We start from the raw sequence: 17,439 nt of genomic DNA, 5'->3' as shown, positions 1-17,439 counted from the left end.
ACAGCTTACATCCTAAACTGTGTTCCTCTCAAGTGTTTTCCGACACATTTGGAGTTGTGGAACAGGCGTAAAGCTAGTTTGCGTCTTCCGCCTTTGGGGTTGCCCAACACATGTGCTTGAGACTAATCTTTATAAATTGGAACCATGTTCGAGGCTGGGCCTATTTATAGGCTACCCCAAAGGGACACGAGAGGGTTACTTTTATGATCCTAAGAAACAAAGTTTCATGTTGAAAAATGCTACTTTTCATGGGAGGATATGATGAGGGGCACAATTCCAAGAAGTAAAGTCATGTTGAGTGAATTTTCCTAAGAAACTACTGAAACTTCAACAAGAAGGTTGTGAAGAGTCTGCTACCATCAACAAAGTGTTGATGGTATTCATCTAGTTAGGTTCAATCACCTCAAAGAGTTGAGGGAACACTTGACGTAGTGGGAGGGTTGCGAACCCACCTGTTCGCTATATGGGTTTAACTGAAATCCTAGCTTTGGTAGCTGATGGCGAGGTTTAGGATCCATTGTCTTACATGAAGGCAATGGAGGATGTTGACAGAGATGAATGGGTCAAATTCATGGATCTAAGGATGGAGTCTATGTACTTCAACTTAGTTTGGGATCTTGTAGATCAACCTAATGGGTTTAAACTTATAGGTTACAAGTGGATCTACAAGAGAAATGGGGTGCTGATAGAAAGGTACAAACCTTCAAGGCTAGACTCATGACAAAGGGTTATACCCAGGTAGAGGGAGTTGACTATAAGGAGACTTTCTCGCTTGTTGCTATATTGAAGTCTATCTGCATCCTCCTATCCATTGCCTCATATTATGACTATGAGATATGACAAATGGATATCAAGACTACTTTTCTGAATGGCAATCTTGAGGAGACCATTTATATGGTGCAACTCGAGGGATTTATAGCCCAAGGTCAGGAGCAAAAGGTTTGCAAGCTGAATCGATCCATTTATGGACTGAAACATGCATCTCGTTCTTAGAACATAAGGTTTGATACTATGATCAAATCTTATGGCTTTGATCAAAAAGTTGATGAGCCTTGTGTCTACAAGAAAATCATCAATAGTTCAGTAGTTTCCTAGTGTTATATATAGACGATATCCTACTCATTGAGAATGTTTACTGACTTCAGTTAAGAACTGGCTAGCGACCCAATTCCAAATGAAATATTTGAGAGAAGCTCAATTTTTTCTTGGTATTCAGATCTGTTGAGATCGAAAGAACAAAGTGCAACATTGTCTCAGGCATCGTACATTGACAAGATGTTGATCAAGTACTCGATATAGAACTCCAAAAGGGGCTTTTTGCCTTTTCGACACGGAGTTACATTGTCTAAGGAACAGTATCCTAAGACACCTCAAAAGGATGAGGAAATGAGACGAGTCCCCTATGCATCTGCCGTTGGCAGTTTGATGTACGTGATGTTATGTACTAGACCTGACATTTGCTACACTGTGGGGATAGCAAGTAGATATCAGTCTAATCCAGGACACGGTCACTGGATAGCCATCAAGAACATCCTCAAGTATCTTTGAAGAATGAGGAACTACATTCTTGTGTATGGGTCTAAGGATTTGATCCTTACAGGATATACAGCCTGTGATTTTTTAGACTGGTAAGGATTCTCAGAAATCCACTTCAGGATTAGTGTTCACTTTTAACATAGGGGTTGTAGTATGGTGAAGCATAAAAAAGGGTTGCATCGCTAACTCCACTATGGAGGCTGAGTATGTAGCGACTTGTGAAGCTGCTAAGGAGGTCGTTTGGCTCAGAAAGTTCCTGACTAATCTAGAAGTTGTTCCAGACATGTCTAGGCCCATCACCCTTTATTGTGATAATAGTGGTGCTGTGGCGAATTCCCGTGAGCCTCGGAGTCATAAGCGCGATAAGCATATAGAGCGGAAATACCATCACATCTGAGAGATTGTGCATCGAGGGGACGTGATTGTCATGAAGATAGCTTCAGAGCACAACATTGCTGATTCGTTTACGAAGGCTCTCACGGATATAATGTTTGAGGGTCACCTGCAGAGTATAGGTCTACGAGACCAACCGCGACTATACTAGGGCAAGTGTGAGATGTTGTACTGGGCATTTGTGCCATAGTTTATTGTTTTGTGTACTTGTAATTTGATTATCTTGTACACCCCATTAGCTTTAGGAGAAGTGGGAGATTGTTGGGATTGATGCTCTAAATCTCGTACGGTCCTGTAGTTTGTAGACACATGTATGAAAAAAAAGTTTTGTAATATATAATATGAGATATTTTATTCACCTCAGTCTATAAAATATGAGATATTTTAGTTTCATTAACCACAAACCAATAAACTAAGATCCATGGTTATCGTTGTAACTTAAGCAAGTGGAGACATACAAGTAGACCATGCTTTAAGTGATAACCTAAATGGTTTGTAGTATATGGATAAATGATGAAAATCTTATCCTGGTTACACTACGAGTGTGGCTCACTTTATAGGTGTTACAAATGTTGTAAAGTGCTATAAATGGTATGATCCTGATTATTCGTGTATTAGATATGCGAGCAGGGATACTCGATATAAAGAAATTTGTATAAGACCGGACCACAAAATGTTTAATCTCGTTATATAATGCCATTCATGACAAAGACTTTCATTTCACTAGGATGACCATAGGTAACATGACCTTAATCCTGAGTGAGTTGTGAACTCCTACCTATGAGGGCGATCCTTTGGTTTTTATGGGTGCAAGTAGCTAGATCGTCGACTCAAACCTACCATTTTGGGGATTCATCTGATTGGGGAGTTGGGAACTCAACTACACAAGACGGAATTCACTCATTCCTCAAAGTAAGGGTAAGTAGATAAATGGCTCCCTTAAGGGTTGATTCTGGGGCTTGAATAATGTGGCGCCACATCTTCTCTTGACTCGAGAAGGGTTTATTCATAGTGGAACTGTGATGTATTGTTCATTAAAGGAATCGGTGGTACTTAAGGAGTTAGATATAAGTGTAGGGGCAAAACGGCAAATTGGCCCAGTTGTACTTACGAGTGATTTGTGAAGGGTCATCGTATTGTTGATTGGTTATATTCGATGGACACAGAAATATATATGTAGTGCAAAGAGTGTAGTTGTCGGTCTTTAGTGGAGTGTTCGGCAGTTAACAGATGGTTGGTATCATGACTAAAAAGTGTAATCAGTCATTCACTTACCGTTGGAGCTTCAAGCTACAGGTTCATAAGATCCCCTTGGTAGTTTAATGGATTCATGTTGAGAATAAGTTTTTGGGTTAGTTTGAAGTGTTCAAATTAACAAGAGGGAATTTTATTATATATGATATAATTACATTAATTCAATTATATGTGATACAATTGATATAATGTATTCGATACATTATTTGATTGGAGGAATTAATAAATATGATTTATATTAAATGCCATAAAGGAGAAAAAGAACTATGGTTGATATGTTGCATATGATGTAATATTAAAACTATAGATTATAAATATAATATGATAAATTAGTTATTTATATTTATTTATAACAAATTGATTATGAGATAATTGGTTTTAGTTATATTTTTCTCCAATAATCACCTTGGTGGGAGGTTATAGACGGTTTATGGCAACCGTTTGGATATAGATGAAAAGAGTTTTCATTTGGCGATGACCACGCGCAAAAAGTAAAATTTATACGATAACTTGTTAAGAGAGTAAACGATTGATCGAGTTTGTCTATACGATAGTTACTCGCTACTAAACGATCAAGTACCTAAGTCTATACGATAGGCTTATTCCTTTTATTGCCCACTTAATCGTTTACCCGATCGTCTAATTCCTCTATCCCTCTTCTAAATCCATACACAGCTCATACCTCCTGGATTCTCACACCTAGAATACCAAGGTAGCCTAGTGGTGGTGTCGAGTTGCTGTTTGAGGGTCGAGGATCGAGTTTCGATTGTTGCTAATCGAGGATATTCTAGAGGTGTGTTGCGTTCGTGTTGTTGGACACATTGCTGTTATATCGAGGAAATACTAGAAGAAATAGTTCTTCAATGGTATGTTTACTCAATACTTTGTATTTTAACTTGGAGCATGTTGTAATTTTATCCTTGATGCATAACTGTACTGTTTGATTTTAAATGTATATGTTCTTTCACAATGGGGTTTGGAACGATCTGCTTTCTCTCATTGGTACTCTAGATTTAGAGTTCCTTCAATTAAAACAAAAAAATAAAAGTTTAACCTATTTCTAATCATATTATAAATATTTTAGCATAAGTCTAAGTGAATTAATTTTAAACCATTTAAAATTAATTAAGACCTTATGTTGCATGCAACTCTTTGTTATAACAATCTATCTCATTAAACATATAACACTTATATTTTAATAAATTATTAAAACTTATAACATGCATTCTAATGAAATTAGTTAAATATAACTATTATATTTACTAAGTAATATCATGCTGAATGCATTTCTATTTTCATTATATAATAGAACAATTATATTAATCACTAATGAAAATCAAACATATCTCATCATACAATATGACATTTATTTTAAGGTATGATGCACGGACATGTTTATTAATCCATGCAACATTTGTATTAAATATGGTGCAGGTGCACGCTTATTATATCATGCAATCATATAATATAACATTTATATTAAATATGATGTATGAATATGTTTATCCTAATATGAGATTTTAAACTATATGACATACTAGACGCGGCATATAACTAATATTATTAAACAAAAATCTCATGCATATTAACTATATAGCAATAGTAGAGTAAATATTGGAACCCTAGTAAAAAATTAAATTAAATTACATGAATTTAATTTAATTTTTTTTTTTTTGAAAAAAAACTACCTTCAACTACTAGAAGAAAGCAGCTACTTTCGTGCTTAAAGAAAATTGCCACATTCATGTTGAAGGAAAACTGTCACGGCCCTTCTATGATGTACAAGCAATGACGGACAACAGTAAAAAACTTTTAATGCGCATAAAACATGACGAATGGCAGAAATCTGCACGGAAGCCTCTCGGCTATGCATTTGAAAATCTGTCTTTCACCTCTGTTTTTTGCCTTTTTTCACAACAAACACTTCGCCACAAGCAACCCGAATTTACAGACTTGATTTACAAAATAAATGCTCAAAACACCGAGCTTTTACATTGATCAAATCAAAGTAAAAATTTGTAAATATTAGTGCCAACATTTGTAAACATCTATTACGCAAACTCACATACATTACTCAATTTGCGCCCCCCCCCCCCACACACACACACACAACCACACACATTTTCTTTAATTTTTATTTTGAAAATGAAAACAAAGGTGCAATTTGGTCTGATACCAATTGAAGGAATGGAATTCCATAGCGGAAGCATGTGAATGGATTGTGCCATTGTAATTCAATTTGAAAAACTAAAAAATGATGAGAAGAATTATAGAGAGAAAATGATGAGAAGAATTAACCCTTGAAGGGTTTTCTTTTCATAATTCTCTCCCTCAAAACTGAACAACACAAACACATATCTCCCTTGAACTGGAAAATGCCTCCTCATGAACAAGGAACACCACCACTTGGTTTTTCTTGCTATTCTTTGGATGAAGAATCAAGGATGTGTGGGCTCCTTAATTTGATAGGGAGAAGTGATTTTGTGTGAGAGTGTGGTTCTTGAGAAAAGAAGATATGAAGAATGCAGAGAAAACTCTTTTCTCTTTAAGTGACCTATGCATTGGATTGAAAGCTTCTACAAAATGAATCTTCCTTCCCCATTTTACATGATAGTGAGTTGGTTGGAGGAGTTAAAATTCCCCTCCACTAGCTCCCAATGGGAGTTATTATTTTGAATTTAAATAAATTATAATATAAAATAAATTTAATATATATTAAACAAATATTAATTATCAACAATTAATAAATTAATAAACTAAATATAATTTATTTAATTGAATTTGAATCATATTCAAATAACATCTCACATAACTTATAGTTTTGATATGAATCTCATTCATATCAATTATAACCTGTAATTTTAATATAAATCTCATTCTTATTACTTTTAACCTATAGTACTATATGAATAATATTTGAATCTTATTTAAATATTTATCTCTCAAATATTATAAAGTATAATTTTGAATCTTATTCAAAATTAACTTTATGTTATAATATATCTACATACATTATATCAATTGTATTTTATACAATTAATTTCCTTATTTAGTTTGAACAATTTAAATTAGTCTAAAATTACCTGATTCTTGTTTTATCCTTGTGAACTAGCAAATGGTCCCTATGAACCTACATATTTAATAAAATTAATCCGCATTCATTAACTAAAGATCCATCATGGTAAAAGGGACCTTATTGGTCTTTATGGATAAACTAGCAAGGGGACCTTATCATGGTCACTCTACTAAAGACCCATACCTACATTTTTTACACTGTAGATATATTTCTATGTCCATGGATATAATCAATCGACAGTAAGTCAACCATTTACGAATCACTCATAACTACAACTGGGTCAAATTACCGTTTTACCCCTATAGTTACATCTAACTCTTTAAGTACCACTGATTCCTCTCATGAATAAACAACTTATAGTCCAACTATAAACTAATCTCTCTTGAGTCAGTGAGAGGATGAGCCTCAATGTTCAAGAATCGAAATCAGCACTTATAGGAGCAATTCATCTACTTATTCTAAAGAAGGAAATGAACAAATTCAATCTTGTGTAGCTATGTTCTCACCTCCCTACTCAGACAAGTCTCTAAAATGGTAGGGTTATTTAGCCGGTGAATCTGGTCACTCTCACCCATACAGATCAAAGAATCGCCCTCATAAATAAAAGTTCATAACTCACTTAGGATTAAGGTTGAGTCACCTATAGTTATTCGACGAAATGTTAATCTCTTCAATTAATGACATTATAAAGAGAGATTAATCATTATGTGGTCCGATCTTATACAAATACTTTGTATAGGATATCCCTGATGGAAAAAACATGCATAAAGCAGAAGCAAAGAGAATAAAAAGCACTCTAATTACACTTAATTTTAGTTTTAAAGCATGCATAAAACAGTTTTACAATAAAATAGGGTTTTATAAATATACCTTTGTAGAAACACTTCAAATCCTTGTTGAACTCTACCAAATTAATCTCTAAAACTCTAGTAGACTACCAAGAGAGTCTTTTCTACCATTCTCAGCCTTAGACTGAGTGGTGGAAACTTTCAATTGAAAGTGATTGAAAGGATTTGAGAGAGTTTGAGAGTAAAAAGATTTTTCCAACAAAAATCACTAATTTTTCAATTGCATGGCCTTCATAAATCTGATTTATGAAGTATTTAACAAGCTTAAACATGCAAGCACTCATCCATTCAGCCAATTGACATCTCAATTAGCACTAAATAAAGTGGGCAAGGTGTTAAAAGGTGGAAAATCCCACTATTAACATCAAATGTTGGATTTACTCACGTTGAAATTCATTTTTCAAACTAAATTTAATCTAACTTAATTTAATTAAATTAAAATTTAATTTTTCAAAAAATTGAATTTTCTAAATTTGAATTTTGATTTAATTTAAATAATTAATTAAATTTATTTATTTATTTAATAATTTAATATCAAATATTAAATTAATGAAACACCTAATTCAATCATGAATCCTATTCATGTGTTCGATATTTAAATCAATATTGAAATATTATAAACTCTCCAATTTACGTTTAATTTCAATAAATTGAAACGTTTAATTATATCGAATATAATTATCGAAACCCTAAAATTAAAGTTGAACATTTCAATTTCAAAATCCTAATTTCGAATTTTGAACACTTCAAATTTACTCAATTTTCTAATCCAAGGTTTAATGTTTTACGAGCTAGTAGAGGGACCTTATGGACCTACAGATCATGAGTTCCAATGATTTGAGATTAATCAGTTAAACTCTTGAACCCGAGTCAATCAATATTCGTTAACCACTAAGACATACCATTATAACTCGATGGTTGCACTCTTCTTACTGTAGATATATTTTTGTCCACTTGATTTAACCATAATCAGTAAGTCGATCCTTCACAGGTTGTTCATATTTACAATTTGATCAAAATTACCGTTTTATCCCTGTAAATACATCTTGTTCCTTAAGCTTCCACTAATCCTCTATTGAACAATTGTTTTATAGTCCAACTAATAAACCATGTCTCTCTCGGCCATGAGAGGGCGAGACCCCTTTGATTAAAACAAGGAATCAGTACTTAAGGGAACAATCTATCTGCTAACCCTAAAACGAGTAGGAGTGAATTCCATCTTGTTGACTATGTCCTCAACTATCTATTCGACCTTATCTCCAAAATGGGAGGCTTTTTAGTAGTACTATTGAACTACTCTCACCTATGCAGATAAAAGGATAATCCCAAATAAACAAGAGTTCATAGTTAGCTCAGGATTAAGATCGAGTTACCTAGGTCATCAAATTGAAATAGTCATTTTTAATAGTAAACGGTCGTTATAAAGAAAAAAATGACTATTTTGTGGTCCGGTCTTATGCAAAATTCTTTTGCATAAGATGTCTCTACTCGCATGTCTCCACATGAAAGATTTCAGGATCACATTGTTTATATCATTATACAAAGTAGACTGCATCCATAGTGTCCCAGGACAAGGTACCCAATCTCATCCATATACTTATAGACCCTTTTGGCTATAAACTATAACTTGATCTCCTTTTATGTCTCTACATAAAGTTATAGTATTCGTACTATAGTCACAGATTTGTTTGTTGGATTTTTATTACATAATGAAATTTTAATAATACTTTTATTGAATAAAAACTTCAACACTACTTTTATTGATAAATAGAATATGTTTCCATGATTTACGAACTGCGAGTTTTAGGACATTCCCAACAATCCCCACTCGCATGTCTCTACACGAACGTTTAGGATTAGATTGTTTGTAACATTTTACAACTTTTGTAACAATTACAAAGTAGGTCGTATCCATAATTTACCATGATAAGACACCCAACCTTATCCATATACTGCAAACTATTTAGGTTATTACTTAAATATGATCCATCTGTATGTCCATTAAATATATGTTTAAATTACATAAAATAACCTTAGATCTTAGTTTATTAGATTAAGTTAATGTAATCTTATATCGAATAAAATAACAACTTCTTTTATTAAATAAATAATTAATATACAAAATTTACAAACTACAAGAACTACAAGATTTAGGACACGAACTCCAACAGTTCATTTGTCTCTAAATTTATTGAACACAATAATATTCTTGTCCTAAATTTGATAAATTGGCTTTCGTTGCGATGACATGGAAAAATTTGATGTACCAAAATTTCTTCTCCAATAAATTGATATTATTTAAATAAAAAAAATGATGTTATTGAAAAATTTAGGATATAAAAATTGGTTGTATTAATATACTAAAACATACAAAATAAAATTTAATTGAGAAAAATAAAATCGAAACTAAATTCAAGATTTGTTACGAAGCAAGTATTGATTCTAAAAAATTTACTTTTAAGAGTGGGTAAGAAACATATATTAAAAACGGTGAGAAGGAACGTATGGTTTTAACAAATTCGTTCACAATCAATCTAATCAAACATTCAAAACAGTTAAAATTTGTAGGTAATGAGTTTTAACGCTCTCGAAAGCAATCAGAAACGAAAACAAAGTTGGAGACACCAAAGAAATAGTGTTTTGGAATGGACTGGAAAAAGGAAGAATGGTGTAATTTAAGCGTGACGATGGGATGGAAATTTAGAGAGAGAAGGTGGGACGTGAAAAGTGGAACAAACCTTGGAAGTTGGAAGGTGGACCTCATGTAACATGTTCATGTTGAGTGAATGATGCCTCCCATTCCTCACTATTTGCGTGACTCCATTCTCTCTCTCTTTTTTCCCACACATTTCAATCACTATCTTAAATAATTCCATTCCTTCCAACACTATTTTAGTTTCTGTTTTTTCGAATTCTTTCAATTTTAGTTTCCTTTTTTTTAATATTTCAAAATTTTATAATGAAAATACTAATAAATAATAAAAAACTGTTTCAAAAAAACTATAATAAGTTAACACTAGAGACTAAATTTTAGACTTATCGTAAGCTTATGGAATAAATTAATCCTTTCATAATGTATAGACTAAATAATTAAGAATATTGAACAAATCTAATGGTGTGTTAGGGAGTGATTCTAAAATGACTAAAATTACTGGTGTCATTTCCAAGGTCACTCAAAAGACGTTTTTAATCATTCGAAATCAATTTTAATAATATGAAAAATGTGTTCAAAAGTACAAAATTGAACATTTAGTTGATTTTTTGACTGGTTAAAAAGTGTGTATTTGAGTTATTTTAAATATGATAAAAATGATTTTGGCAATTTTAAAATCACTCTCAAACATACCTTAAATATATATAGATATAAAAATAAAATAAAATAAAGAAGATAAAGGTACACCATGAATATGTAAAGCTTACATGGAGTCATTTTTCTCCATTCACTTTTACACCTTCAATTTTACGTTCTTTGTTTATGATATACTCGTATATATAAGCAAACATAAACTTAAAATTTTTATTTATATAGATATGTCAGTTTAACCATGCTTATTTTAAAATTCCAAAACTTCGAGTATTTTGTAAATTAATCCCATAATTCACGGGTATTTTCGATAATTTAATCTATATTTATTGACAATTACCAAAGCCCTCCCACTACCCTTACCCGCCCATATATATATATTTGGTTTAATCGTTCGTCTTCCAAAGCACTTTCATCAGTTTATTCAATGGACCGCCATAACACCAAGCGACCAAGAGAATCATCATCATCATCATCATCACCCGATGCAATATGCGATCAATCTTCGCCGCCGGAGATCGCTAACGTGAAGAGGCAGCACCTCCACGACGGCGGCGGCTACAACGCCCAAGAATCTCCTTCCGGAACATCATTTGATTTCGATCTGTCGTTCAACGTCTTCGATTTCCCCTGGTTGAAGGACGGCCTGATTTATTCCAAATCCGAGGACTGGAAATTTGAGGACGTTTTCTTCACCTCCTTTTTCAATGGAGCATCCACCGTCGATGCTACTCCGCTTACAATTGGAACGGCGTTTACAGAGTTGTCAGGGCAATTGCTGTGGTGTAATCTGCCGGATCCTTGGGAGGAAGATTACAAGGCACAAGCACCTCCGCCGCCGCCGTCGTCGTTGGACGGCGGAGAGCAGGCGGGGGAGGGAATGGATTGTATCTGGAGGTCTCTGCTAAATCAACCGCTTCAACAAGGGAGTAGCGCGTTGTAGAATCGTTCATAAATTTACTTCGATGATTTTGCTCATCTTCTTCTTCTTCTTCTTCTTCCTGTTTGAGGCTTGATCTTACAGAGGCTCCTCCTATGGAATTCCATTGATTGGGAATTGCCACTTCGATCCAAAAAAATCATGAAAATTCTCCAGTTTGATGGAAATATGGGCGGAGATAGTTTTTTTCCCCCTTTCCTTTTTGGAACATTACTTAATTTTGTGAATTTGTTTTGATTTCTGTTGTATATTGCAATACCAAATGAATCCTAAATAACAAAACACATCAGAAAGTTCATTAAAACTCAATAAAAATCCTTTGAGGTGGCTGCTACAATGTGTCCTCACGCAAAATTATTGAAAGAGTAAAATTGTCAATTAGATTGTGGTAGCCTTTTCGAATAGATTGTGACAAGTATAGTTAAGATTAGAAAACATTAAAAATGATTTGGAAATAGGTTTGTGACTGGTTTAAGTTCGGTTTAATAATGATTTCGTTTAATTTTTTTTCTTTTATCTTTTTAGTATGATTCTCATCTTTTTTAAAGAAATGTTTGAATTATTAATCAAAATTTAAAAGAACAATAGGGTCATCTAATCCATGCTTTCCTTTCCTTTACACAAAATAATAACAATAATGGACAATTGTCGAAACTAGGTATTACCTAAGTTTTTCTCCTTCTAAAAACAAAAAGATTTTGTAAACTCATGAAAAACCTTTTTTTTTTTTACTTCATTAAACCAACCAACTTTTGAATGTTTATTAAGAGAACTGTTGTAATAAAAAAATAAGCACAAATTTCTAAAGCCAAATAATAATCAAATATGGCCTTAATTTATAATTGTCTTGTTTAGTTGCTTTTTTTTAAAATTAAAAAAAAAAAAACATGAACAGTGTTAGACTGTACCTAACTTTTGTACTTTTCACATCCCTACTACACAAAAAGAAAATTATAAAAAATATATTTTTTAAAAAAATAAAAATGTCACGGCATTTTATTGAACTATATTTAGGATGCATCAAAATAGATACATCCAAAGGAGCACCTAAGTTTTTTTTAAAAAAACAAACAAACAAAATCCTAAGTTTTTTTTTTTTTAAAAAAAAACAAACAAAATCCTAAATTTTTTCTAAAAAAAGAAAACAAACAAAATTATTATTTTCTCAAATTATGAATTTGTAAATAACTAAAAACATACTTTTAACGCAAAATAGTCATGAAGCTAGCTTTGCAAAATCAATTTTGAACTGAATTCTGAGATCCAACTTGACTTGTGTGGGGATTTAGTGTAAGAACCTTACTTACAAGTGAAGTAACATAACCTACACTCAAATGTCATGTGAACTCTCCAATTCTGGTTCTTATAACTCCTCTCAAGTTTACATTCCCAACCCCCCAAAAAAAGAGTTATAATTCCAAGAATTACATTAGTGTATGTAAAAATAATGTTTATGACATAATCAAATTCTATGAAATTGAAATATTTGAAACTTTCATGATATTCATTTTCCATATAGATAATATAAAACAATAATCATAATTGTTAAAACAAGCATAGTTCAACTGACATATGGATGTGTGAACGATTAAGAGGTTCATAATTTAAATCTCCCTACTCTCTAATGTTATTAAAAAAGGAAGACAATCATGATTATTCATGGAAATATAACTCAATAATATGACACGACTTCCGTTTCTTTAGATTGAAAGTTGGATCCCCATCTTCACATTTATTGAACAAAAAAACAACCAAAATCAAGAAATGGAGGTAAAAGGTTCTTCACCAAATGAACTAATGAATTCAAAACAATGTTGATTTACAATTGAATTGACAGCAGATTGAAGAGCTTCTTCTACTCTTTTTTTCTTTGGGGGAGGGGGTATTCACATTTCACAGCAGCACATGAGGAATGATGCAAAAGATTAAAAGAAAAAATGAATTAAGGCAGGCACAGACAGCTTGAAGTCAACTAGTTTCTATAGTTTCAAGGTTCAACTGCAACAGCCGGCAGTTTGGGAAGATGATCCCTCCCTGCCTCCGGACGGTCCCGGTATCCCACCATATCCAACTTTGATTCCATAAGACTGAGGATGACATAAAATGCAGAGTCAACAACAGCGTTCCTCGTGCATATGCACGATCAGAAGTAGAATATACTCTTGGTGTTTTTTTTATTAGTTAAAAACATTAACATTTTAATTCGTTGTTTTAATAACGAATCACGAATTCGTCATCTATGTTTGTCGAAGTATAAAAGACAAGAGATGGATGTTAACCTCATTTGAAACGTCAAATACTCCATCTTGAATCTTCTTGAATATGGTTGCGGCTGTCCTTACGAATGCCTGAAAATGAGGTGCTTGTCATTTAATGAGATGAATTTCTTAAATGTTACATACATACTATAAAAATTACACCAAGCCTCAGTGTGCTTCAAAGTACTTCATAAGCATATTTCATGTAGTCACCTCTTCAACATTCTGGGCAGTTTTGGCAGATGCCTCCATGAATATTAAACCATGTTCCTTTGCAAACTGTTCACCCTCTTCTGTGCTCACAGCCCTTCTATGAGCAAGATCATTCTTATTACCAATTAGCATAATTGTCATGTTTGCATTTGCATGCTGTCTTGCATCTTCTAGCCAGCTAACCAAGTGATTGAAAGTCTCCCTTCTGAATAACGCAGTCACCACAATTCTCATGTAAATAAGCAGCTTGGTAAAGGCACATAAGAATGAAAAACTTCATGTTAAACATCCTATAGGACATCCATTTCCATTAGCATACTAGTTAGTCATTTAAGAAGACAAAAGGAACAAAGTAGGACCTGGTAATATCATAGACAAGCAAGGCACCAGCAGCACCTCTATAATAGGACCTCGTGATGGACCTGAATGACTCTTGGCCGGCCTGTTACAATCACACAAACCTTAACACATTTAGAACTGTGTTAACAGTATCTTAGCCGGCCTTCCTATTCCTAACTGAATAAACACTGATGTTTGCCAAAATGGGAAAAGAAAAAAAACCTTGACCATTTGGTAATGCAACAATTTTCATGGGGTAGATCAAGATGATTATTCATAGATTCCACAGTATGGCCAAAATCATGGTAAATGCCAGAAAGGAAAAGGAATGACTAACTTTTGTTCATACTATTTGTAAAATTACAAAAAAAGAAAAAAGGTTACCTGCATGCTAATTAGTACTAGCTACACAGTAAGGTGTCTATTACCATTCTAAAGATTGAAGGTTTGAAAACCCATCTCCAAAATTATTAAACTCAAAAAAAAAAAAAAGAAAAACAGTAATAGCTCCCATTTGTAACTTGCCTTTATTAGATCTAAAGTATGAATGGACCCCACTTGTTAAATATATCATAAAGAAGACAATAGAAAAGGTATACTCCAAGAAATCAAGGACAAGGAGGAAGTTGCTAAGTTTAGCTCCAATTACAATATGAACGAAGATCCAACTATAAATTAACATGGAGAACGACAGCATCTTTTTGATACTCCGATACTAAGTGATCGAGTGGCTAACAATTGACAAGTTACCTAAGAAATCATACCCAAGCATAGAGTCTAAACTACTTAAGAAAGTGACTCAACAGAAGGAATAAAGGCATAATCAGATTGACAGCACCATAAGAATATATAAACCATCTCTCGACTCCAAAAGAATTACATAAGTTTTCGATTAAACTAACAAGCAGCTCGAATAAGGAAACCAAAGAAACATACCGTATCCCAAATCTGGAGCTTAATTGGCTTATTCTCGATGGTGATCATCCTGGCTCCGAATTCGACCCCGATAGTTAAGTCATGAACAGGCTGAAATCGATTATCCGTAAACTGAAGGAGAAGACACGATTTCCCAACTCCTGAAGACGAAACAACGGTTGTTTATGATATTGAAAAGAAACCAGAGGACGACACAGAATTCAAGAAATACAAATGCAAACCGATCTTCGGAAGAATGACTGAGTAGTTGAGGGTGAGAGACGTACCAGTATCGCCGATGACGATGTATTTGAATAGGTAAGCATAAGACATTATTCCGGCCGGATCTGCTTCGGACTACACTGATTGATCGCAAAAATGGTGGGATTAAATCCGAAGATTACCGTGCTTTAATGCAAAAACAGAGAAATAGAGAGCAATTCAGAAGGAAAGAACGAGAAAGCAAGTGAAGAAAAAACGAGGGTGAATCGCGAACGAGCAAACCTACATACATCGTTAACGAAATTTAATTTCTAAATTTGCATAATTTGTTTTAAGCTGCGTAATAATATTAGACCCAATCAAGAATTAAAATATAGACATGGAAGTTTTAATTTTGCGGATTATAAAATATCAAAGTAATTTTGTAAATAATTTTTTTTTAAAAATTATTTAAAATAATAATTAAGTTTTATCACTTCGACTGTTCGAAGGCACTCAATTGAGTTTTGAACTTTGTAGTTACTGTGTTTGTAGAGTTAATTAGCAACTTAACTGCTTATTAAAGAAAAAGATGATTATCCTTAAAGATTTCAATTTTTTCAATTTAATTAGTTTCAATATTCATACTTTTATTCTTGATTTTCTACTAAATATTCACTTTCAGTCTTTTGACATAAATGTCAATAAATTAATTTTAAAATAACTAATTTCAATGATGATGGAAAATATAACTTAAAATTAATTATACTTATTCTAAATAAATTGATAGGCATTAGTATTAAAGATGGAAAGTGAGTGAAAATTGAAGTTAAGATTCTGGACTATAGTTTCCATCTAATTATCAAGATTTTGGATTAGATGCTCCAAGTCCAAGGTCATCTTATTGGTATAAACATGTACTTTTTATAATTAACAATTAACAATTTTTTTTATGCAAATATTTCATGTTGTTTAATTTTGTAATTAATTACCAATAATTGATATTATTTTGTAATTATTTTTTCATTTATTTTATAAATTTCTGCTCTCATGTTGACATTTACACCAACATTTACAATGTTGTCTTACTTTATAGAAATTATGATCTCTAGATTTTAAGAATCACACTTTTAACTTCAATTTTACATTTCAAATAAATATAATGTAATTATTTTTAAATTATATTTTTCATCACAATTGAAATTAATTTTAAAATTTAACTTCATATATAATTATTTTAACTTAATTTATTGACATGTATGTGAAAGACTGAATGTGAATATTGATGAAAAATCGAATTTAAAAATATAAATATTGAAACTTAAAGACTAAATCGAAGTAAAATTGAAATCTTAAGGGTAAAGTTATACATTATAAAACTTAGAGATCAAAATTGAATGACAAGAAATATAAATATATTTTTTTAAAATTATGAATAAAAATTTATTTTTTTTAAAAATAATATTATGTCATTTCAATACTAAAAATAATTAGTTTAAATTTTAAAGGAATGAAATTAAATTTAAAAAAAAATGAACGAAGGATAACGAAGTTTAAGAAAGAGAGAAAAAGAAACCAAAAAAAAAGAAAAGATGAATGTGTCTCTTTAAGAGACGAACTCCACAAAAGACAAAAAAAATCAACCTCATTTTCCTAATTTTTTTTTCCTAAACTACCCCTTCCTTCTAATTTATTTATAAAACTCCCTTACCATTCCAATTAACCTCTATGATTTGGACAAAGTCATAATTTAATTCCTATAATTTTAAGAACTAGAATTGGTTTGATAAAACCTCATAGATAGTCTCTATTTTATCAAGACTAAATTCTAACTTTTTCCAACCTATGGACTTGCAATTCAATTAAATTTTTATATCAATGATAACTCTCGAGCCATTTTATGTCTTTAATATCCTTTGTTTGTTATGTATAATGTGTTTAAATAATTATTTTGTAGGAATTCAAGTAAACCATGTATTTGGGAATGTTGCGAGCCGTTTGGTGTTGATTTGGAGCTTACAGAAGTGAAATCGAGCACCGAAGCTTCAAGGACGCGAAATTACGATTTTGTCCCTTGAGCCACCGTAGTGATGCTGCGTGTTAGGCTTGAAGGCAGAGAGAAGCATTTGCGAGAGCGTTGCGATGTTCCCCTAGAGCGTAGC

At 32.4% G+C, this 17,439-nt stretch overlaps 1 protein-coding gene across 1 annotated transcript; it reads right to left on the bottom strand.

Moving 5' to 3' along the window:
• Positions 1 to 13,129: 13,129 nt before the first annotated feature.
• LOC120074465 (ras-related protein RABB1c-like) lies at positions 13,130 to 15,577 on the bottom strand. The gene is made up of 6 exons (XM_039027594.1): positions 15,364 to 15,577; positions 15,098 to 15,237; positions 14,182 to 14,264; positions 13,823 to 14,027; positions 13,631 to 13,699; positions 13,130 to 13,438 (listed from the first exon to the last, which is right to left on the bottom strand). Exons 1-6 carry the CDS (start codon positions 15,407 to 15,409, stop codon positions 13,346 to 13,348), a joined length of 636 nt encoding a protein of 211 aa, XP_038883522.1. The 5' UTR covers positions 15,410 to 15,577; the 3' UTR covers positions 13,130 to 13,345.
• Positions 15,578 to 17,439: the final 1,862 nt, after the last annotated feature.

This window comes from Benincasa hispida, chromosome 3 (assembly GCF_009727055.1).
Source record: "Benincasa hispida cultivar B227 chromosome 3, ASM972705v1, whole genome shotgun sequence".
NCBI classification, from domain to species: Eukaryota; Viridiplantae; Streptophyta; class Magnoliopsida; order Cucurbitales; family Cucurbitaceae; genus Benincasa; species Benincasa hispida.
The sequence above is the reverse complement of the archived record's forward strand: the minus strand, read 5'-3'. Positions and strand labels throughout refer to the sequence as shown.